Source organism: Aotus nancymaae, unplaced genomic scaffold (genome assembly GCF_030222135.1).
Source record: "Aotus nancymaae isolate 86718 unplaced genomic scaffold, 86718_ANA_hifiasm-v0.15.2.pri h1tg000039l, whole genome shotgun sequence".
Taxonomy (NCBI): Eukaryota; Metazoa; Chordata; class Mammalia; order Primates; family Aotidae; genus Aotus; species Aotus nancymaae.
In genome coordinates, this window is record NW_026988453.1 from 12838809 (window position 1) to 12866292 (window position 27484).

General features: G+C 42.2%; 2 protein-coding genes and 1 pseudogene across 3 annotated transcripts in view; 2 read left to right on the forward strand and 1 right to left on the reverse strand.

Moving 5' to 3' along the window:
- Positions 1-13678, forward strand: part of HSD11B1 (hydroxysteroid 11-beta dehydrogenase 1) — a 51902-nt gene extending 38224 nt beyond the window's left edge. Inside the window, exons 6-7 of one of the 2 annotated variants that reach the window (XM_012459250.2) lie at positions 11200-11343; positions 13121-13678. In XM_012459250.2, the coding sequence (XP_012314673.2) occupies positions 11200-11343; positions 13121-13335 (359 nt within the window). In that variant the 3' untranslated portion in view covers positions 13336-13678. The remainder of the gene's footprint in view (positions 1-11199; positions 11344-13120) is intronic. The other variant, XM_064360330.1, reaches the window with a different exon arrangement.
- Positions 24-27484, reverse strand: part of CUNH1orf74 (chromosome unknown C1orf74 homolog) — a 65131-nt gene continuing 37670 nt past the window's right edge. The window contains exon 3 of the mRNA XM_012459253.2: positions 24-79. The gene's annotated coding sequence lies outside the window, so the exon portion shown is untranslated. The remainder of the gene's footprint in view (positions 80-27484) is intronic.
- Positions 23456-24527, forward strand: LOC105721908 (adenosine receptor A2b-like; annotated as a pseudogene).

Genomic DNA, 27484 nt, shown 5'->3' on the forward strand with positions numbered 1-27484 from the left:
GCTCCAGAAGAGAAGGGATGAGTCCCAGGTCAAGGCCCACAGGGTGGGGAGCAGAGTGTGGGCTGGATTTCAGGTCCACCTACAAGGGAGAGTTCCCGCAGATGTGACACGGTTTGTGCTAGCTCTGCAATGGCTTTGCCCATAGTCATGGCCTCTCAGATTGAGTCAGGCCCTAGTCCTTGTTGCTCATCAGACCCCTTGGGACAATCTCTCTGAGAGATCTCTTTGAAGTCACTCTCACAAAGATTGATGTGAGGAAAATCCCCCACCCTTTCTTTTTTGAAGATCAATGAGACATTGCTAACGTCTCCCTAACTCCCGTCCTCTCTGGTCTCCCAGTGCCAGCCCCTTTGTCTCCCTGGGATGTTTGTTTGTGTTGTCATGTTTCCCATAAGAGCACAGGTGGTCTGGAACCTCCCTTCAGAACATGGAACCCTTGCCAGTTACTGTGTTCTCAGCTGAAACGAAAGCAGAAAAAGTCAAATTTTAACATCCTGTTACATGCTGTTTACTACACTTTGACCAGAGCTTTTGACTCATAGAACCTTTTTTAAAAAATAAAAATCTGGATTTTTAGAGGGATTTTGCCCTTTTCAGCTTTCTGAGACTTCTAAATATATTTTATATAGAGCAGAACGTACGGGTTTCCTCACACAAACTAATTAGCATTATGTGGAAAAATGTTTAAGAACAGACTTGTGAACAGAAATAGACTTTAATTAAATGCACCAAGGTTATTTGGGAATGGTGACAACCTGGAAGATTTTTCTCTCTTCTCGTCATTTTTTTTCTGCTTTTTAAAAAAATATATGTTCCATGTTCCAACTTTCCTTTAGTGAGCCTAGACTGGTTCACAATCCTTATCTGCAATTCCAAAATCCAAAGAGCGATGAGGAAAAAATGGAAACAATAATACATCTCCAAAAACTAAGGATTTTCTTTTCATAATTTAATGTACAAAACGAATTTAACCTGAACTGAAGTGAGGCTACATAAAGCCTTTCTTTATCTCAGTATGAACTTTCGAATGTTTCAGTGCAGAAATAATATAACATGTTCTCCTATAGGCTGCCTCCTCCAACCCTACTGGAGATGTGATATCATATCTATTATATGCCCATACCATCATCTAAAACTCCAAAAATAAATTAAAATTCCATAATACATCTGCCTCTAAGAGTTTTGGATGAGTGTTTATAAGTCTGTACTTTTGAAGAAGAAAAAATACAATCAACTTTGCTATTATTTTTCTTGTCTGACTAGCTTCTCACTGCCTAACTCCTGCCTCTAATCTTTGCACAAACCACTCCTCCACCTCCCTGGCCCTTTATGCACTTCCTTTCATCAAGCAAAATTTACAACCTACCTCCTCCAGGTGGAGTTTCCTGATAGTCCAATATCTTTCTTCACCTAAATACCCAGTTTAGATTTGAAATACATGTTTTCCTGCGTCATACTAGTTTGGGTTTTAAAGAAACTTAATAATTCGTAATTCAATGACTGCTCACCCAGCTGTCATTGTGGGGCTTTCGCCTCTTCCAAAGACCTCTCCTGATTTCTTCCAGGAGTTCCTAGATGATGTTCAACAAGCTTATGCCACCATGCCTTTCCTGTCCCCACACTTGTTCTCAAAACCCACTGTGAATATAATTTACGGATAAAGCCACTGTTTTCTACTGAACTCTTTGGCACAGTCCTCTACTCCAGAAACAGACTAGAAGAATAGGGGGCAGAGCTCAAATTCTGCAGATTAATGGCCCTTATTTGCACATGGTCCTTATGTGCATTGAATTTGAGAACTACCAGCTTAAACAATTACAGATCAATGGCAGGTCACAAAATCTGAGAGATGTCAACAGCAGCTACAGCCTTCTGTAATTATGTTACAGTGTACCTCATGCATAGTCTTCATAATAAAGGCTAATTATTTTTCAATAGCCTTTGTCCAACCTTGTATGCTTGCATAATAATTCATTTTGTTCACCATTTAAAAACATTTTTTTAGGCTGGGCACGGTGGCTTATGCCTGTAATCCCAGTACTTTGGGAGGCCAAGGAAGGAGGATCACTTGATGCCCAGAATTTTAGACACAGCTGTGCAACATAGTGAGACATTGTGTCTACAAAAAATAAAAAATAAATTAGCCACGCATGGTGGCATGCATCTTTAATCCAGAAACTCAGGAGGCTGGGGCAGGAGGATGAGCTATGATCTCACCACTGCACTCTAGCACTTCAGCCTGGGTGGATGACAGAGTGAGACCCTGTTTCTAATTAAAAAAAAACAACACTTTTTTAAACCATGCATGCATCCATGTCATGAAATTTTGAGATAGTCTTCTGACATGTCTGGCTCCTTCCCTACTTCTCTCCTTTCTTCTGCTTTCACTTTCTCTCTTCCCTTTCTTACCTCCTTCTCCTATAAAACCATTTAGGATTCTTCTTTGTAGCTTAAGCATAACATAAAGCATAATTAAGGATAGGAAATGTGAGTGTATTATATTTGAGTGGTATAAAAATAACTACTATAGGAATTCAGACTATGGCTTTGCAGAATATCTTTCTTCTGCATCTCTGTTGCCACCTGGACAAACATATTAAATGTCACAGTCAATATCTTTATTGTCACTAGGGGTGTGTAGTGGGCTGAATGGTGGTCCCCCAAAAAATATATGTCCACCTAGATCCTGTGAATGTGACCTTAAGTGAACACACAGAAAGCCCCTACGGATATAACTAAGATCTCAAGATGAAATCATTCCAGATTATCTGAGGGGGCCTGAATATAATGACAAGTGACCTTATAAGAGGAGTAGAAGACACAGACAGAAGAGAAAAAGTAAAGTGAATATGGAAGCAGAGACTGGAGTTGCCAGCACAGCTCAGCTCCAACTGCCAGCAGACAGAAGAAACTACAAGAGACAAAAGGAGGATTCCCTGCTACAGCTTTTGGAGGGAGCATGCCAGTGCTGATAACTTGGTTTTGGACTTTTGGATTCCAGTACTGTGAAAGAAAATATTTCTGTAGTCTTATGCTACCAAGTTTGTGGTAATTTGTTATGGTAGCCCTGGGAAATGAATACAAAGGGACTAGGAGTGACCAGCCCTGTCTATTTATGGGTATCCTCATCTGTAAGCTTAGAAGTGAAAATAATACTGCTATTCACAAACTTTGCCTATTTTGGACGCAACTATCAAAACAGAGAGAATCCTCACCAACGCAGGAAGAACTGGATTTAACACATGGCTCCCGGAAAACACTCATATAAAGAACAGTGGCTTCTGTAGAGGAAGTACTACCTAGTGTTCAACAGTGTGGGCTACTGGAGTCAAATTTGAATCCTGGTTTGAATCCTGCTTCTCCCACTCATTAACCTTGAAACTCTGAGCATTTATCCTTTAGACTCTAGACTGGCACATAAGAGCTTAATAAATGTTAGCTCCTATTTAGCTCAATTTCAGAGATTACTGTGTTTGCTCCATACGCCTGCTTATTTTTGCAGAATACTAGTCTTCATTTACTTATCCCTCTCCATGACTGAAAATGGCTACCCCAGTCCCAACCATGAATGACCTTTTCATTCAAAATCCTACAGCAGCAATCAGAATCTTTTGGTCACTTATTTCAATTTCTTGAAAGAGAGACTATGATGAATGTTCAAGCCAGTATGCACATTCGTAATAATTAGGCCAACCTTCCAGGGCTAGAAAGATAAAGTCTCTTTGAAAGGGATGAAGACAGGAAGGCCATGGCAAGCACTTCTAGTACATTGCAGCTTTTCACATTTTAGATATTCAAACATATTGATGTCTTCCTTCATAGTCTACGCCTCCAATTTCATGCTTTAAAAAGTATCTCTTACTTTGAGATTAGAAATTCACCCATAGCTTATTTTAGTTTTTCACTTTCCACATAAAATTTGAATTTATTTATCAGAATGGCACCTTGCTTTTCTCCAAGTAAGTAGCTATTTGTCCCAACATGACTTTTTGAATTGCTCATACTTTGCTCACCAATTTGAATACTAATACTGCTAACAATAATAGCATTTTCTGAATGCTTTCTATGTGCCAGAGTTTGTGCTAAGTATATTACTTGGGTTATTTCAGCTTGGTTATATTAACCACATATTACAGCTAAGAATTGGCATACTTGGGATTCACACCTGGGTCATCTGGCTCTAGAGTTCATACTTTTAACTATTATGCTATTCTTATAAGTAATGTGGATCTATTTTTGTCTCAAACAATAAGGAAAATTATTGACATAACTAGAAGTCCAGATGTAGGGCGGGCTTCACAGTTGACTTGGCTGAAGCTCAATGTCCCCGTGATTCTCTTGGCTCTGCTCTCTTCTATGTGTGGCTTCATCCTCAGGCTGACAATGAGATAGCTGCAGCAATTCCAGCCCCCATATCAACGCACAAAAATGTGTCAGAAGGAAAAGAGGATTGCTACTCTCAGAAATTCTTCCAGAAAAGCAGGAACTCTTTGAGACACTCAACAAAATGTTCTTCAAGTCTCATTGGTCTAAAATGAGCCACATGGCCATTCCTGTATCAATCATGAGTAAAAAGGGTGGGATTAAATAGATTATATAAGCTCACACCTACAGTTAGGAATGATGTCAGCTGTCTTTTGGCACATGGGCTGCATAGAAGTGAGGAGACCTATCAATAAGAAATAAGTTCAGCTCTCAGATGCAGAAAACCTAAAATAATAGTGGATTCAATAAGTTAAAATTCAGGCCAGGCACGGTGGCTTATGCCTGTAATCCCAACACTTTGGGAGGCCAAGGCAGGTGGATCACTTAAGGTCAGGAGTTCGCCTGGCCAACATGGTGAAACCCCGTTTCTACTAAAAATATAAAAATTAGCCAGGTTTGGTGGCTCACGCCTGTAATCCCAGCTACTTGGGAGGTTGAGGCAGGAGAATCACTTGAACCTGGGAGGCAGAAGTTGCAGTGAGCTGAGATCATGCCATTGCACTCCTACCTGAGCAACAGAACAAGACTCCATCTCAAAATAAAACCAAATAAATTAGAATTTAAATCAAGTCTGAAGTTAGGCAGTCTGGCAGCTCCATGGTCACCCAGGTTCCTTTCTTCTATCTAAACTATCTGAATGTTTTTCCATCCTCAACACGTGGCTTCTATTTCATTGTCCAAGAGAGCTCTGAAGCCACAGCGATGACATCCACCTTCAGACACCAAGAAGGACAAAGGAGTGGGAAGGAAGAGACGGACTTCTCCTTTTAAGGATGTGTCCCAACCTTGAAACCAAAACTAAAGACACATCAAAAAAGAGAAAAACACAGGCCAATATCCCTGATGAACATAGATGCAAAAATCCCCAACAAAATGCTAGCAAACAGAACTCAACAACATTTTAAAGGATCATTCATCATGATCAAGTGGGATTCACCTCTAAGATGCAAGGATGGTTTAACATAAGCAAATCAATAAATGTGATACATCACATCAACAGAGTCAAAGATAAAAACTATATGATCATTTCAGTAGATGATGAAAAAGCATTTGGTAAAATGCAATATCCCTTCATGATAAAAAACCCTACAAACTGGGTGTAGAAGGGACATACCTCAACATGATAAAGGCCACATATGACAAATCCATAGCTAATATGTTACTGAACAGGGAAAAATTGAAAGCCTTTCCGCTAAGATTTGGAATAATAATGCCAACTTTCACCACTTTTATTCGACGTAGTACAGGAAGTTCTAGCCGAGCAATTAGACAAGAGAAGGAAATAAAGGGCATCCAAGTTGGAAAGAAAGAAGTGAAATTACCCTTTTTTGCAGATGACATAATCTTATATTTAGAAAAACCTAAAGACTCCACCAAAAAACTCTTACAACTGATAAATTAATTCAGTAAAGTGTCCAGATACAAAATCAACATAAAAATCATTTATATGTTGCATTTCTATACAACATATAAATGCTATCAAGTAGCTTTTCTATATACTAACAGTGATCAATCTAAAAAATAAAATAAGAAAGCAATCCCATTTACAATAGCTCCCCAAAAATAAAATACTTAGGAATAACCTTAATTAAATAAGTTAAAAATCTTTACAAGGAAAACTATAAAACACTGATAAAAGAAATGGAAGAAGACACAAAAAATGGAAAGATATCCCATGCTGATGAACCAGATGAATTAATATTGTTAAAATAACCATACTATCAAAAGCAATATATAGATTTAATGCAATTCCTATTGAAATACCAGTGACATTTTTCACAGAAATAGAAAAAACAATCCCCAAATTTGCAGGGAACCAAAAGAGACCCCAAATAGCCAAAGCAATCCTGAGCAAAAAGAACAAAGCTGGAAGTAATACATTACCTGACTTCAAAATATATTTCAGGCTGTAGTAACCAAAACGGCATAACCCTGGCATAAAAACAGAAACACAGAATAGTGGAACAGAATAGAGAACTCAGAAATAAATCCACTAACTTACAGCCAACTCATTTTCAATAAAGGCACCAAGAATATACACTGGGGAAAGGACAGTCTCTTTAATAAATGGTGCTGGAAAAATCTGGTATCCATATGCAAAATAATGAAACTAGATTCCCATCTTTTACACTATATACAAAAATCAACTCAAAATGGATTAAAGACTTAAATGTAAGACCTAAAATGATAAAACTACAAGAAGAAAACATTGGGAAAATGCTACAGGACATTGGTCTGGGCAAAAACTTTTTGAGCAAGACCTCAAAAGCATAGGCAACAAAAGCAAAAATAGACAAATGGCATTATATCAAGCTAAAAAATTTCAGCACAGCAAAAGAAACAATTAACAAAATGAAGACACAACCCACAGAATGGCAGAAAATATTTGCAAATTATCAATTTGATAAGAGATTTATAATCAGAATATGTAAGGAAGTCCAACTCAATAGCAAAAAAAAAAAAAAACTGATTTAAAAATAGGCAAAAGACATCAATAGATATGTCTCAAAAGAAGACATACAAATGGCCAACAGGTACATGAAAACATACTCAACATCACTAGTCATCAGGAAAATACAAATCAAAACTACAATGAGATATCATCTTACCTCAGTTAGAATGTCTATTATCAAAAAGATAAAAAATAAGAAATGCATGCAAGGATGCAGAAAAAGAGAAATGCCCACTCACTACTGGTGAAAATAAAGTAGTACAGCCATTATGAAAAACATAGAGGTTCTTCAGAAAACTAAACAGAACAGTATTATATAACCCGGCAATCCCACAGCTGGGTTGATATCCAAAAAAACAAAAAAAAGGAAATCAGTATATCAAAGAGATATCTGTACTCTCATGTGTTTTTGCAGCACTATTCATATTAGCCAAGATATGGAATCAGCCTAAGTGTTTATTAATGAATAAATAAAGAACATGTGGTATACAGATACATGAAATATTGTTCAGCCATAAAAAGAATAAAATCCTGTCATTTGCAGCAACATGAATGGGCCTGGAGATCATTTTGCTAACTAGAATAAGCCAGGCACAGAAAGGCAAATACTGCACGTTATCACTCACATGTGGGAGCTAAAAAACGTAGCACTCATGCGGGTGGAGAGTAGAACGGTGGCTACCCGAGGCTGGGAAGGGAAGAAAGTGTGGGATGAAGTTGGTCAATGTTTACAAAAATAGATAGAAGGAATAAGTCCCAGTATTTGATAGTACAGTAGGGAAATTATAGTTAACAGTAATGTATATTTCAAAAGGGCTAAAGAGAAGAATTGTAATGTTCCTAACAGAAAGAAAAAAAAATTTGAGGTGTTGGATAGCCCAATTCCTCTGACTTGATCATTATACAGTGTATACATGTAACAAAATGTCACACATATCCCCAAACATGTACAACTATGATACATCAATTTAAAAAAAAAAACGTGTCCCAGAAGTTACATGATACACTTCTGCTCACATCCCACCTGTTGTCACCTGACAACACCTGGCTGAGGGAAGTTGTGAAATGTGGACTTTATTCTAGATAACTATGAGCCTAGCTACAGATCAGGGGTTCTACTACTAAGGAAAAAGGGCAGATGGTGTATTGAGAGAACACTAACAATCTCTGCAACAGGCAGAAACACGATCTCAATTGGAATTCTGGTAGAGAGTTAGAAAAGAGAACTAGGCCAGGTACAGTGGCTCACGCCTGTAATCCTAGCACTTGGGGAGGCCGAGGCGGGCAGATCATGAGATCAGGAGTTTGAGACCAGCCTGGCCAACGTAGCGAACCCCATCTCCACTAAAAATACAAAAATTAGCTGGGCATGGTGGCGTGTGCCTGTGGTCCCAGCTACTTGGGAGGCTGAGGCAGGAGAATCACTTGAGCCCAGGAGGAGTGGAGGTTGCAGTGAGCTGAGACTGCGCCACTGCACTCCAGCTTGGGCAACAGAGTGAGACTTCATCTCAAAAAAAAAAAAAAAAAGAGAGAGAGAGAACTGAATGCTGACTAGGTAGTAAGAATGTGTCCTGCTGCTCTGTTTGATTTATTGAACTAGTCAGTTACCCTGACGGCATCAGATACTGGGGGTGAATACCCTGTGTCACACACTCATTCCTGGAACTTGGCTCTGGAATCATTCCAACTCAGAACTCATAACTGAGGATGGGGTTGCAGTGGTTCCGTAAAGAGATAGGCTTGTATTTTTTCACTTGTAAGAGCTCTTTGTTTACTGAGGATTGAGAATATGTTTTTGTCTAATACGTTGCAAATGGTTCTGGTTTCTCATTTGCACTCTACCTTTATACTGATATTATCATAGTGGCATGCTATTGTTTTGACATATAGAAATTTTACATCTTAGGAAATATTCTTTGCCTTTACATTTTTTTAACTTTTCTGTTAGAATGGTCTTTTCTACCCAAGGACCTAATATTTACCTATGTTAATTATCTTCTTTTACTAACTGAATTATTTTTGTGTCAGTGAGAAGTTACATTCTGCTGTTCATGTGATAAAAACCTGACAGCAGCTTAACAAAGAGAGATTCCTTCTTCTCAGCCAATAGTTTAAGGCTGGTGTGGTTGACTTACGGTATCTTCAAGAATCTAAGGTCATTCCACATTTCTGTTCCACTATAATTAACATTAGCTTTTCCTAAAGTTCACAAACTGACTGCTACAATTCTAGCCATCACATCTGAGGTTCATTAGGAGGAAAGGAGAAGGGCAAAATGTAAAAGTTGCATGCCACCTGAATCCATCTAATTTATCAGGAAGTCAATATCTTTCCTAGAAACTCATCTGTTATATTTCTCACTGGCCAGAACTACTACATCACATGGCCAATTCGGGCAAGAAAATCTCAGAAAGATGAGTATTTTAGTATGATTATGTTGCTGTCCTGAAAAAATCTGACTCCAGTATTAAAGAAGGAGGAATGGGTATTGGGTAGATAACACTGTTTATTATCATTTTCCACCTAGACTCTTTTTTGCTATATGATATTTAAAAAGTTAATTTTTTCCAATTAGTTAACCACCTTTCTCAGCATCTTTATTAAATAAGCCATCCTTTCTTCATTGATTTGACATACAACATATTATATTTTAAACATATAGAAATTCCAATTCCGATAACTGCAGAGTGGCACCTGAAAGACCATCCTTATCCAGATGACAGCTATAAACTTTTGACAAAATATCGACAACAACCATTGAAAGCAGTGGAGATTAAGTAAGAGCGGATAGCAAATGGAGGGTTATTGACACTTGGAAGAAGGAAATAACAGTAGGCGAGTTTCCCAATGTTATAGCTTTATGCCTAAGGGCAGCCCCAGTCAGTGTCTGAGATAAAAACCAGCCATCTTGCCAACATGAATAGCTAGAAGGAAGAGGTTGGGGTTACCACAATAGCTGGAATGGAAAGGAGAGTCACAGTGGAGAAACACTGAATCCTATACATAAGCTGTGTCCAAATCTCTAGTTGTTCTCTGAACCACGCATGAGCAATGCAGAAACCAAGCATCCAACTTAATATTCAAATAACTGAACAGAGATTTCAGCTGATACTTACTACAAGAGACAGTTTCACCCAAGTTAACTGCCTACTTAAAAAAGAAAATCACCACTCTTTGGAGGAATGTGACAGAATCCAGGCACTGTACAATGTATCATGCACAATATCCAGGATACAATACAAAATTAACACCCATACAAGAATAGTAAGTATGACCCATACTTAGGAGGAAAGGCAATCAATGAAGATCAATCTTAAAATGACCCAGACTCTAGAATTAGCAGACGCAGATTTTAAAGCAGTTGCTGTAACAATGCTCAGTAAAGAGTGTAGGGTCTCAGGTCACCTCTACTCTCCCCTCCTAAAAAGGGTATTAATAATAGTTTATCCTATTAGGCAGATGTCCACATATTCTCCAAAAAACTTGAGTCAGAATTAAGCAGTCTGGTGAGCGTTTTTTTTTAAAGTGGTTTTGGGTAGAAAAGCAAAGACAAGATTTTGCTTTGTTTTGTTTTCTTGAGACAGAGTCTCACTCTGTCACCCAGGCTGCGGTGCAGTGGCGTGATCTCAGCTCACAGCAATCTCTGCCTCCCAGGCTCAAGCGATTCTCCTGCCTCAGCCTCCCAAATTGCTGGGACTATAGGCATGTACCCAGCTAATTTTTGTATTTTTAGTAGAGACAGCGTTTCACCATGTTGGCCAGGCTGGTCTTGAACTCCTGACCTCAAGTGATCTGCCCGCCTCAGCCTCCCAAAGTGCTGGGATTATAGGCATGAGCCACCATGCCCAACCAAGATGGGGGTATTTAAATCCCTTTTGTGAAGAAAGTAAAACATACCCTTTCCATTGTCAACAGGTCACTGAGTTGGCAGAGAGCACTTGTCAAACCCTTGGATCCCCAGCACTTGGGTCAGAGGTGGAACAGTTAGGAGCTATGGAATTACATGGCTCTTTTATAGCCCAGACTGTTTATCACCCTTACTAAAACCCTAACCAGCCCCTCTTCAATGAAGGCTGTCCTGCATCCCAACCCCACCCCATGCCTTCAATACCTTAATGTTCTTCTTTTCAGAATTCAACACAGCAGGATAATTTCCTTAGGGAATCTATAGAAACTAAGACTGCCTACCACAGATAAAGATCAGCTCTCTCAGAAGCTGAAATGGTCCACCTATTAACCCATTTCTTTAATCTATCATTTAGGAAAAGTGGCTTATCCAATGATTTCTGCCTATTCTGCAAGCAAGTTTGCTTTGGATGGGTTCTTCTCCTCCATCAGAAAGGAATATTTAATGGCTGAGGTCAATGTGTCAATCACTCTCTGTGTTCTCGGCCTCATAGACACAGGTAACGTCAAGACTTTGGAATAATGACCTGCAGATGAACTGTCTGCCTTACCATTGTGGATAAACAAGGGTGCTGAACTCCCTGACCTCATGTGCAATGCACTAAGAAGCAGTGCAGAAAGCACTAGCTCTCTCATTTGATGAGCATTTCTGTCACCAGTGGAGGCTCTGGATACTCTTTTTTTTTTTTTTTTTTTTTTTTGAGACAGAGTTTCGCTCTTGTTACCCAGGCTGGAGTGCAATGGCGCGATCTCGGCTTACCGCAACCTCCTCCTCCTGGGTTCAAGCAATTCTCCTGCCTCAGCCTACCGAGTAGCTGGGACTACAGGTGTGTGCCACCATGCCCAGCTAATTTTTGTATTTTTAGTAGAGATGGGGTTTCACCATGTTGACCAGGATGGTCTCGATCTCTTGACCTCGTGATCCACCCACCTCGGCCTCCCAAAGTGCTGGGATTACAGGCGTGAGCCACTGTGCCCGGCCGGCTCTGGCTACTCTTTACTCTCCTTTCCATTTTGATTACCAAGGTTGCTGGGTGTCACCACATTCATCACTTAACCCTTTGCTGAACACCTTATGCCCTCATGAACACTCAATGGCCATTACCTTTCTATATGAGACTTATCAAATACAAGTTTGTGTTTCTTAAAAGCATCACCAGTAATAAGACACACTGATATCATGAACTCCTTGATGTGATGCACTGAGGACACAACATCATTTTGTGAAGTTCTTGCCAAAATGCATGACCCCACTCCAATCATAAGAGAACAATGAACAAACCCACATCAAGGAAAATTTTACGAAACATTTGGTCAGTATTCCTCAAAAGTGTCAAGGCCATGAGAGACAAAGAAAGACTGAAGAATTGTTACAGATTGAAGGAAAAATAGGAAGAAATTACTACTAAGTGGAATCCTGGATAAGATCCAGGAAAATAAAAAGAACATTAGTGAAAAAAGTAAGGTCTATAGTTTAGTTAATAATATTGTATCAGTTCCATTATTGTACCTGTCCTAAGTCATTGCACAATGGTTATGTGTGATGTTGCAAATAGGGGGAGCAGATGTGGAATATAAGGGGGGTAGTGTGTACAATTTTTACAACTTTTCTGTAAGTCCAAATGCAAGTTTATCTAAAACATGTGGCAGATACTGTAAGAACATGCTCTTTGAAGAGTAATTGAGTAGTAGTTAGGGAATTAGAGAGAGAGAGACTGAGGCCCAGAGGGAAACAAGAAAGGAATGGAGAAAGAGAAATTGTGCAAGAAGGACATGAAAACTTGGAAGGGGAGAGAAGCGAAAGTGGTTAGTGGTAACAAGGGGGCAAAACCCTGGGTTCTTGTGTATCTCTTCCTTTTACAGAACAGTAAGTCATTATCATACAGCACTCTGGTTTTGCCCACTGCCACTTCCCATTAGCTGCTGAGTTATTATGAGACTGCTATCCTCATTCTGCTCCCCCATATTACTTCTGCACCCCCAACCAAAATACCCAAGAGAGAAATACGATTCAGATCTCCCAAGTGATCACCTCTAACTGCCCCCACCAGTCTCCATCCAGAAAGGCAAGGCGCCTACTAACACTAAGGCCTCTCTTTGCCCAATAGACTCTAACATACCCAGTTCCTCCATGTGCTCCCTGTACAGCCTGTGAGGCTTGCGGAGCAAACTCTGACAAACAACCCCGGATAGCTAAGCAGTTGATGTCTCCAGGCTTTCCATCATGTAGACTATCCTAGTCTTGGATAACCCTACTCTTCCCTTGTAATTCTACAGACACAGCCATGAAGGCAGTCTCTGGGATAATCAATATGCAAGCGGCTCCGAAGGAGGAATGTGCCCTGGAGATAATCAAAGGGGGAGTTCTGCGCCAAGAGGAAGTGTATTATGACAGCTCACTCTGGACCACTCTCCTGCTGAGAAATCCATCCAGGAAGATCCTGGAATTTCTCCGTTCGACGAGTTACAGTACGGACAGATTGATAAACTAGGAACTCCCTGAGGGCTAGACATGCTGAGGGATCGTGGGACTGTTCTGTGTCATATTTATCTGAGCTCTTACCTATGAAGACATCTTCCCAGAGTGTCCCCAGAGACACGCAAGTCATGGGTCACACCTGACAATGGGAAGGAGTTCCTCTAACATTTGCACAATGGAAATGTAATTCTAATGAATGCCATGCACCGCTACAGCCTGCAGTTGTAAAATTGTTAGTAACCATAGGTATAATTACCAGGTAGTTATATTAAATTTATCTCTTATATATAATAACATGTGATGATTAATACAATATTAATTATAATAAAGGTCATGTAAACTTTATAAATTCATAACTGGTAGCTATAACTTGAGTTTATTCAGGATGGGTTCTTTAAAACCATAAACTATACAAATGAAATTTTTCAATATTCATTTCTTATTTTCTGAGTGGAAGAAATCACCCTAATCTTTGTTTGGTGGGGGATATTGTGTCTTTATCTTTTCTGTATGTTTCTGATATTCTTCATATTATTGCATATTGCTCCTCTGGGAAAGAAGACACCTTGGTGTAAGGCACTAGGGCAAACCCAGGAAAATGGAGGTTCCAGAAACTTGAGCCACAGACCCAATGCCCATTACGGCTCTCAAAGGACATCAAGCATCTGTACTTTACATGTGAACTCTAAACTCTGCATTGGAAGTTTAGAGAGGGAGAGTTAGAGTTCAAATCCTGCCACTCACTCATTTAGACATTTATTCATTCAACAAATATTTAGTAAGCACTAACTAGGCATCAACTAACTATGATCAAATGGGAAACAAATTATCAGCAAGATGAATGTTGGAAACGGGTTCTCAGTATCGCAAATAAGTCAACACTGAGACTATGGATCGTTCAGCAAGGCTAGTTTTACTTTCTGCAGAAAGGGTGCTGCTCAATGGCCACAAGGGCATACCTAACAAAGAGGACAGGAACATTTATAACCTGACGCAGCCACCCTACTGATGGAGGGGCTTCACATTCTACACTTGACCCGATTGGCTAGCAACTTAAAACTTTCCTAAATAGGCAAGTGAAGAGAGAACGAAGAAAAGAGGAAGTTAGTTACAAGATGGTCAGGAAGTGCTACCAAATAAGGAATGGCATGGACTATGACCTAGGCTCCCCAAGGCCTGTCCAGACATGCCATGCCGGTGTAAGCTAAAGTAGCTAACCAGGTTAGAGTGTGGAACTAACAGCGAGCAAGGGCATTTAGAATATGGAATGGCTATTCTTTAGTGTTTAAAACGAAACTTTGAAGAAGAACTTCTCTATTTCTTACAATGAACAGCTCAGCAAAGCCCTATATTGATCAGGGCCCAAGAAGTAAGAGATGACATCCTCAAATTGGGTAATTGTAGTAGCATTTAATAAAAAGAGGGGCAAGGCATAGGGAAATCGATTTACAAGAGATCGTGGTATCTCAGCGTTAGCTGCAGCTGTTTCCACCCTAAGGCCCACAGGGACAGAGGAAAGACCTGTTACCAAAAGCCCAAGATGGAAAGATCTGTATGGGGAGTACCACATGGCAGGAGCTGTGACGTTCAGTTAAGAGATGCAGCCAGCCCACCAGGGATTGTGAAGGAGGTATCTAGGGGAACAAACACCCCAGCCTCACACTCTTCCCTCCCTCTGATCTCTGGCCAGTGTTTCTCATTAGCTGAACAGAGGGGCAAAGGAGCAAATACATATAGACCATACAGGTCAGCTTCCCCATGTACAGAGCAGACGGAAAAGGGTAGAAAGTGTTCTGGAAAAATGAATGTAGTATATCCATCAGGAACCCCAACACTCCCAAACATACAGCTTCCATGGTAAGTAATGCTGGGACATGAGACATGTGCCTGAAAGTGCAGGAAAATTTTCTTTTCCCACCTCTGAATCTAAATGGCTGGGCAGCAGAACAAATTGGAATCCATTCAGCTTGCCAGCCACACGGACAAAGGGCTGGATCTGAGCATGCTAATATGGCTGCACTTTTCTTAGAGGTCCTTCCAAGGCTATGCTCAGTGAAGGGAGCAGGAGAGATCTGACTGCATCCATGTGCAAAAACGAAACAAAACAAAAAGGGCCAAAAAAATGTAGTCTGGTTTCTGACCTGAAATGCACCCACACCTGCAATGTGGCCTAATGGATGTCTTGGTTTCTGATCAATCAGATTAACACTCTCAGTCTCTTGTAGAAATGAGACTCCTTCACAGTGAGATGAAATGCAGTAATTCCTTTAATCAAGGGGAGAGATAATACTAAAGCTGACTTAGAATTTGCTTGGGGAGAGGAACCTCTTTCTAAATGAGATTTTCTTCAGAATCCAAAGTGGAAGATCTCAAAAAGTAGGTCTGAGAACTGAAACCATCTACACCCACATAGCTTATTATCTTCACTAACATGATTTTAACATTCCATTCTCTTTATCATCATGACTTTACTATTCCAAGAAACTCTTGCCCGCAAAAATAAATGTCGTAAACCCATTTAAAAGTGCTGAACTTTTCAATAGATAGCATCAAATGACTGCTACTCTTAAAGACTGCTTGGAACCTTTAGTTCCAAACCCCGGCTTCACTGTGCTCAGCAATCTCCAACTATGGCATCACAATCTTTATCCAATTCAAATAAAGTCACCATGCCGAAGTCTCACCTTAACCTAAATTTCAAAGCCCCATAAAGACCCTGATGTTACCCTCTCCACTCTCAGAATCTATTACGAGTCCCTCAAGGCTCCAGCTTTGCCTTACCAACAGGTGTTTTGGTGGTCTTTTTCAGGGAGCCAGCATTCAACAAGTCCTTCCTAAGAAGTCCTCTCAAGGGTTCTCATCCAGTTCCTAACCTGGCTCCTCGTCCACTTAAATATCTGTTCCCCTCTCTCAGGAGTGCCAGGGGTTCCAGTAGCTGGTTCCGATTTCAGTGGCACCAGCAGTACAATGGCCCTTGTCTTTGGACTAGCTCCACTTAAAAGAACTCACTCCTAGCTCACTTTATCATGAGCTCAGAAATATACATCCAAGGATGTCCATTTTCACATCCTATGTGGAAACCAGATGTGCATCACTCACTCCTCACTCACATTAACACAAAAATTCAGCAACTCTTTGTAGATTCCTAAGGAAATTCTATTCTCACTGAAAGTATAAATAAGCAAGGTAGCATTTGCAATATGCAAGGTAGCATATCTCAGAGGGGAGAAGGATGACTAAGTTTACATTGATTCAGTGTGCATCATTTTTTGTTGTTGAGACAGGGTCTTGCCCTGTCACCCAAGCTGGAGTACAGTGGCATGATCATGGCTCCACTGCAGCCTTAAACTCCTGGGCTCAAGCAGTCCTCTGGTCTCAGCCTCCCAAGGAGCTGGGACTACACGCATGTGCCATCATTCCCCTTTGACTTTTTTAAAATTATTTTTAGTAGAGATGAGATCTTGTTATATTGCCCAGATTGGTCTCAAACTCCTGAGTAAACAATCTTCCCACTTCAATCTCCCAAAGTTCTGGGATTACGGGCATAAGTCACTTTGCCCAGCCTGGTGTGCGCCATTTAACTCAAAAGAACCCTTTTGGCCATGTTGCCTTCAAAGTACTTCCTCTGGGCTTCCCCTCTTATGTGACTTTGACCCCTAGAGAATCCAGCCTCCCACCTCCTTCTTCTCCCTCATATATTTATTATGCATAGTTGATTCTGACTCTAGTTTGAGGCTATCCAGCAATGTCTTTTTTTTTTATTTTACTTTAGGTTCTGGGGTACATGTGCGGGTCATGCAGGGTTGTTGCATAGGTGCATACATAACCAGGTGGTTTGCTGCCTCTATTCCCCCTTTGACTATATCCGGCATTTCTCCCCATGTTATCCCTCCCCACCCCCTGCTGTCCCTCCCCTAGTCCCCCTCCCAACTGCCCCCAGTGTGTGATGCTCCTCTCCCTGAGTCCACGTGTTCTCATTGTTCAACACCCACCTATGAGTGAGAACATGTGGTATTTGGTTTTCTGTTCTTGTGTCAGTTCCAACAATACCTTTTTTAACAAAAATAGTCCCTTCCCACCAAGAAATTCTTGTACTAATTGTTAGGAAAATAAAACCTTCACCAAATGTTACATCTGTAGTAGCCAAGACAATTGAAGACAACCTTAATGTCTACCCATAGGGAAATGTTTCAATTATAGGGCATCAGTATTATGAAATCACTGTGTCATGGTAACAAGGGATCAAGTCGATTTATATATAAATACATGGAAGGAATTCCAAGGCTTACTATTATGTGTATAAACCAAGTTGCTTACAAATATGCATAATATAATTCCATTCATGTTAATAAGTTACACAAACACACATACATATATACACACACACACTCAGGGAATGAGAAAGTGTGGCTTCCATATGAATGGACTGGGGAAGCTAACTAGCCTAAGACACTATTCCAAGACCCGAGAAAATTAGGAATGACTTTCTTCCAAGGAACAGATTTGTGATTCTCAAACTGGCCATGTTGTGAGTTGAACTGTGTTCCCACAAAAGACATATTAAAGCACTAATCCCTAATACCTCAGAACACGATTTTATGTGGAAACAGATCGTTCCAGACATGATTACTTAGGTTAAGACAAGGTCGCACTGGATTCGGGTGAGCAACGTGACTAGTCATTAAAAGAAAAAGGCCCCATAAAGGCAGAGACACACAGAGACCACACCTTGTGATGGCAGAGGCAGATGCAAGCGATGCAGCTGCAGGCTAAAGAACCCCAAGGCTTGAAAACCCCCATCAGAAGGCAAGACGAGGCAAGGAAGCATTCTCCCCTGCAGGCTGCAGTAGAAGTGTGGCCCTGACAATGATTTGATTTCAGTCTTCTAGCCTCCAGGACTGTGGATCAATAAATTTCTACTGTTTTCCACTGCATTTGTGGTACTTTTCTTTGGCAGCCCAAAGAACCTAATCCCTGTATCCCTCATACAGGGATATGTACCTTTTGCCTTGCTTCTCTTGGTGGCCCAAGATAATGATGTTATCGTAACGTTATTATGATATTATCATAATCTCGGGCCACCAAGGGGAGCAAGGCAAGGGGTACATATCCCTTGACTCAGAATTTCACTTCTAGGAATCCTGACATACAAATGTGATCTAATTAAAACAGAATCAAGGCATACTTCCATAAAAACCTATAATTATCCCACTTCATTCTGAGTAAAGGCGAAGTCCTTACAGAGACCTACAAATCTTACACGACCTGGGTCCTCGTTGGCTCCGAGACTGCAACTCCTTCTCTTCTCCCCTCCTTGCTCAAGCACTCCAAGGGGTCTTGCTTGGCCTCCTACCTATTCCAGACCATGCCAAATATGCTTCCACGTCTCCAAACCACACGGCCAGCTGCCTTACTTCCTTCAGATTCATTCAAAAAAGTTGCCTTTTCATGGCCTAAGGACATGAATAAACAATTCTCAAAAGAAGATACACGAATGGCCAACAAGCATGTGAAACATGCTCAGCGATGGCTGGGCACAGTGGCTCAAGCCTGTGATCACAGCACGTTGGGAGGCAGAATCAGGTGGATCACCTGAGGTCAGGAGTCTGTCACCAGCTTGGCAAACATGGTGAAACCCCATCTCTACCAAAAATACAAAAATTAGCAAGGCATGGCGGCACATGCCTGTAATCCCAGCTACTCAGGGGGCTGAAGCAGGACAATCACTTAAACCTGGGAGGCGGAGGTTGCAGTAAACTGAGTTCGTGCCACTTCACTCCAGCCTGGCTGACGGAGCAAAACTCTGTCTCAAAAAAGTAAATAAATAAAAAGAATAGAAAAAGAAAAAATGTTCAACATCTCTAATGATCAGGGAAATGCAAATCAAACCACAATGTGATATCACGTTACCCCTGTAAGAATGGCCATCATCAAAAAATCGAAAAATAATAGATGTTGGCATGGATGCAGTGAACAGGGAACACTTCCACACCACTGGTGGGAAAGTAAGCTGGTGCAACCACTATGGAAAACAGTGTGGAGATTCCTTAAAGAACTAGAAGTAGAACTACCATTTGATCCAGCAATTCCACTACAGGGTATCTACCCAGAGGAAACTAAGTTATTATACAAAAATTATAGGTGCACATGCATGTTTACAGCAACACGACTCACAATTGCAAAAATGTGGAACCAATCCAAATGCCCATCAGCCAACCAGTGGATAAAGAAACTGTGGTATAGATAGACAACGAAATACTACTCATCCTCCAAAAGGAATGACTCACAATTGCAAAAATGTGGAACCAACCCAAATGCCCATCAGCCAACCAGTGGATAAAGTAACTGTGGTATAGATAGACAACGAAATACTACTCATCCTCCAAAAGGAATGAACTAATGGCATTCACAGCAACCTGGAGGAGACTGGAGACTATTATTGAAAACTAAATATCATACGTTCGCTCGTAAGTGGGAGCTAAGCTATGAGGATGTGAAGGCATTAGAATGACACAATGGACTTTGGGGACTCAAGGGACAGGGTGGGAAGGGGTGAGGGATAAAAGACCACAAATTGGGTGCAGTGTATACTGCTCAGCTGATTGGGTGCACCAAAATCTCACAAATCACCACTAAAGAACTTACTCATGTAACCAAACACCACCTGTTCCCCAATAACCTATGGAAATTAAAAAAAAAAAAAAATTTAAGTTGCCGTTTCAATGAAGCATTCCTTAGCCACCCTAAATAAAATTTCAAACCCACCCTGAAATGTTCTTTTTATTTTGTTTTTTGAGACAGGGTCTCACTCTGTTGTCCAGGCTGGAGTGCCATGGTGAAATCACAGCTCACTGTAACCTCTACCTCCTGAGTTCAAGCAATCTTCCCACCTCAGCCTCCAGAGACATGGGACCACAGGCATGTGCCATCATACCCAGCTAATTTTTGTATTTTTTTGCCATGTTGCCCAGATTGGTCTCAAACTCCTAAAGTCAAGCAATCTACCTGCCTCAACTTCCCAAAATGCTGGGATTACAGGCGTGAGCCACCATGCCCACCCTACCCTGAAATATTATGTCTGCCTTCCTGGCTTTTTTTTCTCCTTATTACTATTATCTATATTGTTGCTCATTTATCTTTTTTATCTGTCCTTGCCCCAGTTACTATGGTGACATAACAAATCATCCCAAAACTCAGTGGCTTAAAACATAAAACGACATTCGCTTCACTCCCAAATCTGTAGTCTGAGCAAGGCTCAGCAGGGATAGTTAATTTCTGCTCCACTCGGTAAGACTGGGTGGCTCAAAGATCAGGAGCTAGCATCACCTAAAAGCGTGATTGTGCCTACCCTGGGAAGACATGAACAGCTGGACTCTACAACAAGTAGGGCGTCTTAGGTGCCTGGCACTTTCAGCACCTGGGGCAAGGAGGGCACAGTGGCGGTCTCTCTCTCCACATGGTCACTTGGAGTGGCAGCTTCAGGCTTGCCAGACTGCTTGTAGGACCTGAGATCTCCAAAGGCAAGTGTCCCAAGAGAAAGAGCCCGGCAGAAGCTATATTGCCTCTTAGAACTGACCACATACGTCTGGTCAAAGCAGTTCTGAAGACGCACCTCATTTCAAGGAAAGGGAATATGGACCCCACCTGTTGACGGAAGAGTGTCATTGTCACATTCTAGGAACAGCGTGTGGGATGGATGGGCTACAGATTGCTGTGGCCATCTTTAGAAAGTACCATCTGCGCCACAGTCCCCCTGCTAGAATGTTGGTTTCATGAGGGCAGGAGTTTTGTCTGTTTAGTTCAGTGTGTCCCCAGCACCTAGGGGCGCGCCTGGCATATACATGTGAGCCATGTAAGATCACGAGGTATCTAGATGCAATTGATAAACTGCTGTGCCAGACCCAGAATCGGGAGCTTCTGAGGGTGACATAAGCACAGCAAGAAGTCAGGTTTGCAGGAGCCAAGGCCCTGCAGGTTGTCAAGAGGACATGGGTGGGAGGGCTGATTAGGAGGTGAGGAAATGACTGTGGAGACAGAAACACGGTCAGATGACAAATTAATAGCCAAAGTCAAGTTAAAATTAGTTTTTGGCTTCAGTCTGAACATTTAAGAGTTCTCTTTTGAACTCAAATGTTCTGAAAAAAAAAAAAAGGAAAAAATACAAAAATAAAAATAAAGAGTTCTCCTTAGGCCCTAAGATACCATAGGTTTCTGCCTGTATTCAGGATAAAGCAGCCTTTCTCTGATTCTGCTAACTTAGGGCTTATTCACTCCTTCATGGCATAGGGGAGTAGATGATATGAAACTAATAGCCAGTATCTATGAGTTAATATTAAACTAAACTTTTGGTCTTTTCCAGGGTTGTGCCGGTAAATGTTTAACAACTAACTCTTCAGAAAAAGAAGAAACAAAGCCTTGATTTGCTGATTCGTAGCATTTGCCTGTATCTATGGTGTAGACTCGGTGTGGCCAACTGCGAGTCACCAACAGGACATCATTGCGTGAGGACTGGGAAGAGACGGGCAACCCCAGCTCTCTCAGCCTGTTCCTGGCTCCAGCACATCCTCATGACTTTCACTTTCCACATTCCTGACAGAATTCGTTACTCTTAAGGAGACAGTTCACTCTCTCCTCCTCCAGGACTTGAAATCAGACTCTGATAACATGAGTCAAATTGGCTTTTTTTTTTTGTCTGACAGTAAGCAGGGCCAAGCTGACTAGCAGCAACAAGACATCCACATTCCACAATACCACTCCCAGGGAAGGAGATGCAGCAAGGCCTCCTGAACACATGGGATGCTCACACTTCCATTCTAAGGGCATCAGCATCCTGCATGAAGTCAACAGCCTCCACCGAAGTGTCAGGAAGCCCTGCAGTCATGACTTTCAGGTTTGTTAGCACTGCATTCCCCTGGGAGTAACAGAAAACCCAACTGTCTGACAGTGGCTGAATCAGGCAGAGGTTTATTTTCCTCTCCTAACAAAAAGTCTGGGTGGAGCTGACCACGGCCTGCAGGGACCTGGGCTCTTTGTCTGTTTCCACTCAGCTCTCCATGCTCCTCCTTGTTGCTGGGTGGTCACAAGACAGTGGCTCCACCCTCCGCATCACTCAGTGTTTCCAGCAAGAGAAGGAGGAAGGTGAAGGGTGGAGGATGCACCCAGCTGACTCTGACCCCTGATAATGAGCACACTGGGAAGCCCCATCCAAAGACTGCAGCTTACATCTCATGAACCACAGTCATGGCACGTGGCCACTCTTCCCTTCAGGGGACGCTGAGAAATGGAGCTTTCAACTGGACACGTGGCTATGCCAAACAATACTGTGGTTCTATTCGGCAACCAATAGTGTTTGTCATAAGTTTAAATCACCAGAGAAGCAGGGAGAGCTGAAGGACACAGGTCCTAAGATGTCAGCCTCCTAACCATGCTGACAGCATCCACTCACACTGACCATTTGCAACGTCCTGCTTTGGCACAGCTCTGCCCACACTGGAGGAAATCCTAGGCCTCTCACATCTAACCCTTTGAGGAATTGTGATCCCTTTCTTCAGTAAGGAATGTCATGAAAAGGCCTAGATATCAATAGGAGGGAGCTCAGAGGAGGAGCATTCATTGGCACAGGGGACAGACATCCCTGCTGCTCTTCCAGAGATCTCCTTCTCAAGGACAGTTAAGTCCCCCCTCACCACCAAGTCCCTCTCCAGAGCTTCTCTGCTACTGTCCTCCACATTGACAGGACCCTTCTCCTCGGCTGGACCATTCTGGCCCAGCATGTGAGACCCATCCCAGAGCACAGTCCATGGCAAACTTCAAAGGATTGGATCAAAGACCCTAGAGCAGCGTTCTCCAAAGCTTTTGATCACATATTTCATTATTAAAACATGATTACACTCGGGGAACTCAAAAGATCCCCAAGATGGAAGAAAAATGATTAAGCATGTGTGCTTCTAACAGATAGTTACTATTTACTTAATATATGCATATAATATTTGCTAACATAAAACATATGCAGAAATTGAAATCCTGAAAGGACAAGCGAAAAATAGAGAGATGTGGCTGGCAGAGGCGTAGTGTGGGCACACACAGCTGCCCCACGTGAGGCTTGTGGTAGATGAGGCCCTGGTAGATGGGCCATGGGCCCAGTAGATGAGGCCTGGAGCCTGGCTGGCCAGGCCATGCTGCTGGAGGTGCAGGGCGCACCTGTTCATGGTGTTAGGGCTGGCACGCCAAGTGCACTGCAGACATCCTCCAACTGCTCCCTGGTGTTCCTGACGTGGCCGTGGGGCTGTTCGCCTTCCCCCTTGCCATCACCATCAGCATGAGTTCTGCACTGACTTCCACAACCGCCTCTTCCTCACCTGCTTCATGCTCGTGCTCACACAGAGCTCCATCTTCAGCCTCCTGGCCGTGGCCATCAACAGGTACCTGGCCAGCCACAGCTGGCTCAGGCATAAAAATTTAGTCACTGGGACCCGAGCAGGAGGAGTTATTGCTGTCCTCTGGGTCCCTGCCTTTGACATTGGACTGACCCCATTCCTGGAGTATAACAGTAAAGACAGTGTCTCTAACAACTGCATGGAGGCCTAGGATGGAACCACGAATGAAAGCTGCTACCTTGTGAAGTGTCTCTTTTAGAATGTGGTCCCCATGAGTTACATGGTATATTTCAGTTTTGGGGGGTATGTCCTGCCCCCACTGCTCATAACGTGGCTGATCTCCATTGAGATCTTCACAGTGACCTGCAGGCAGCTTTAGTACACGGAGCTGATGGACCACTCAAGGACCACCCTCCAACGGCAGAGCCACACGGCCAAGTTGCTGGCTATGACGGTGGGGATGTTTGCTCTGTGCTCACTACCAGTGTGCACCATGGACTGTCATCACTCTTCTTCAGCCAGCTCAGGCTAAAGAGATGCCCAAGTGGGCAAGGAAGATGACCATTCTCCTGTCACATGCAAATTTTTAGTTGTCAATCCCATTGTCTATGACCACTGGAACAGAGACTTCCACTATACTTTTCACAACACTATCTACAGGTATGTTCACTGCCAGACTGATGTCAAAAGTGGGAATGAGCAGGTCAGGGCACAGCCTGCTCTCAGTGTGGCCTGTGAACCAGGCTCTGGCCTCTTCGAGGAGAAGACACAAATGCACCATAAACAATGGGACAAAACAGGACCAGCTGATTCTCGTTGTGAAAGATAGCTATACCTCCCAAGCATAAGGCCTACCTCTTTTGAGCACTCCCCTGCAGTTATCATATATCTAGCTAATATATACCTGTTATTAGTAGGCTCCAAGTGTTGACAGATATATTTATGGTTCTATGCGGCTGCTCTTACTGTGCTGATGCTGCTGAAAGCTTGAATGGTTTCTAAAAGCATGCTTTGTTTTGTTTTAGAGTCTGCCTCCTTTATGGTAGAAAATGACACACTATTTTACTGTGAAACACTGTGAACTATTATAATGCAAATATGTTTTAACTTAGAGGTGATGAAACAATAAAAGTTGGCTGTACTAAAAATATCTATTTGTTCCTAGGAAGGCAGCCAGGAAAATTAAAAGTATAATTCTTCAATCAAGAAACTGGCCTATTAATTTGAGGAAATGATAGTCTCCTAAGTTCTTAAGTGGAATTACCATCACAGAACAATTTTAAGCTCCGTTCTTTTCCATACACGGAAAACTACCCGAGGGGAAGAAACTGCATGAATGAGATCCCTCTTCTACCAAATTCGCCTTTCTAGAGCCAGACAGTGAATTTCGCTTCTCTCTAGAGCTCAAGGTTGGCCAAGTTCTTGGAACCTAAAACATGAACATTTCACTAATTAAAACTACATAACTATGTGTGCATATTAGGTAAAATAAAATGTTTTAAAAATTAAATTAAATTAATAGAAATGCCAATACTTTCTGCCCCTCCTAGTAGTTCTCCTGCACATCACTTTTGGAGACCATGGCTCTAAAGTTTTATTAGAGAAAGAAGTCAGCATATGTTGTGCCTTTAACTAGTCCTTTGGGACCTGAGTTATGGGACAAACCTTCCCTTGGCTTAAGGCAAGCTCCCGTAAGTCAGATACAGAAAGAAAAATATTGCATTATCTCACTTAAAAAAAAAAAGAAAAACTTGAATATATAGAAACAGAGAGCAGAAAGGTGGCTGGGGTAGAGGGATGAGGAGGAGCCAAAGGTCAAAGGATACAAAGTCTCAGTTACGTAAAATAAATGAGCCTAGAGATCTACTGTATGGTACAGGGGCGGCAAAATTCCACCTTCAGTCTCAGAGGGTCCTGGCTGAGCCCAAGAATTAAACTGGCATAAGGCAGATTAACAGAAGACAAGCAAACAAATTTATTTAATAGAAATTTTACGTGGCACAGGAGAACCTCATAAAAAAATAATAAAGACCCGAAGAAGCAGTTAGAGTCAGCTGTAAATTCGGTATGCTGAATTTGACAAAGAATTGCACACTGTGAAATGTGACACGGCAGGTGGCTGGGGCTGGGGCATTTAATTGCGTAGAGTTGCAACTAGGAAGTTAAGGGTTAGTTTAGTGAGGTTTATTTGTACAGATTTCTCTTGGCCTCAGCTTCTCATCCCTGATGATAAGACTGTTCCTTTTTTTTCCTAGTAGGGGGAGGATGTCTTTCCCATGAGAATGTCATTTGCTTTTAAGAAATAGCTCAAAGTTCAGAGTGATCTTCCTGCACTTACTGTTTTTCAAGTGCCTTTAACTTAAATAGTCACTACGCCAGAATGGCATACCTTTAACTCCTGAAACATCGCCAGGACTATAGTTAATAGTATTGCATCATATACTGGAAATAACAGAGTAGATTTTACATACTTTTACCACAATCTAAAAAGGTAACTATGTGAGATGACGAATATGTTAACTTGCTTGACCGTGGCAATTATTTCACCATGTAACTGTACAGTCATGCATGGCTTAACAACAGGGATAAGTCCTGAGAAATGCGTCACAGGTGATTTCATCACTGTTCCAACATCATCGAGCGTATTTACACACACCTAGCTGGTAGAGCCTACTACACGCCTAGGCCGGATGGTGTGCCTACCGCTCCCAGGCTATAAACCTGTGCAGCATGTCACTGTACTGAATGCTACAGGCAATTGTAACACGGTGGTAAATATTTGTGTATCTAAACATATCTAAGCATAGAAAAGATACAGTAAACATGCAGTATTATAATCATTATGTTATGTATGAGGGTATATCAAAAAAATCAATTATTTAAAAATGGAAAAGTACCAGATGAACACTGGCTGAGTTGAGGAGGCCTTCTGGGAAGGATGACAGGAAACAAAAGCCCTAGGGGAGGACACATCGGTACACTGCATAACCTGGAATCAGAGGGTGGAAACTGGGGACTGGCCCAAAAGACCCCTAACCATGAGGGGCTGAGGCCCAAGGAACACAAGAAATGGCAGTGTTCGAGCATCTCTCTGCTGAGCGACTGGCTGCCCGGGGACCGCAGGGTGGTGTGCCTCCGGGGCTCCCTCTTCGCTGGCATCCCTTTGATCCGTCAGCGTGGCAGCGCCACCCCGTGGCTGCATGTGGTGGTGTAGCACGCTTCACACAATCTCCTTGCCCAGTGCACAGCAGGTGCTACCCCAGGGCGGCCACCGGCACACCAGCGTGCCTACCAGTGAGTCACCGCTTAGGGACCTGAACTGACCTAGGGGAGGGGCTGGACTCCAGCATCCGGTAACACCTCCCGACTGCTGGGGCCCACGTTTGGCATTGAGCCGTGGGGAGCTAGGCCTGTTCAATAGCGACAGCTAGTGGTCACCCTCAAAAACAAGGTGCTCTGAGTCACGCACGGAAAGCACTGTCAAGGTGCGGGGAAATCAGGACAGATTCTTGGCCTCGAGTGGAAGCTGGTACATTTCCAAAGCCACTCTTGGTAAAACGGTCTGTCGAAAACCCAAACACTTAAAAGTGACGCACAAAGACCTTGGCTGCCTCTCCAGCCACATCTCGGGCCACCTGCCTTGCTTTTGATTCCCCAAGGACAAAGAACTGCCGGTCCTCTGAAGCACCCTGACGATCCCACTGTGTGCTGGCCACGCCATTTCCTCTGCCCTGCGCGCTCGTCACTCTCCCCATTGCCTGGTTAATTCCTGGGCCTCCTTGAAGG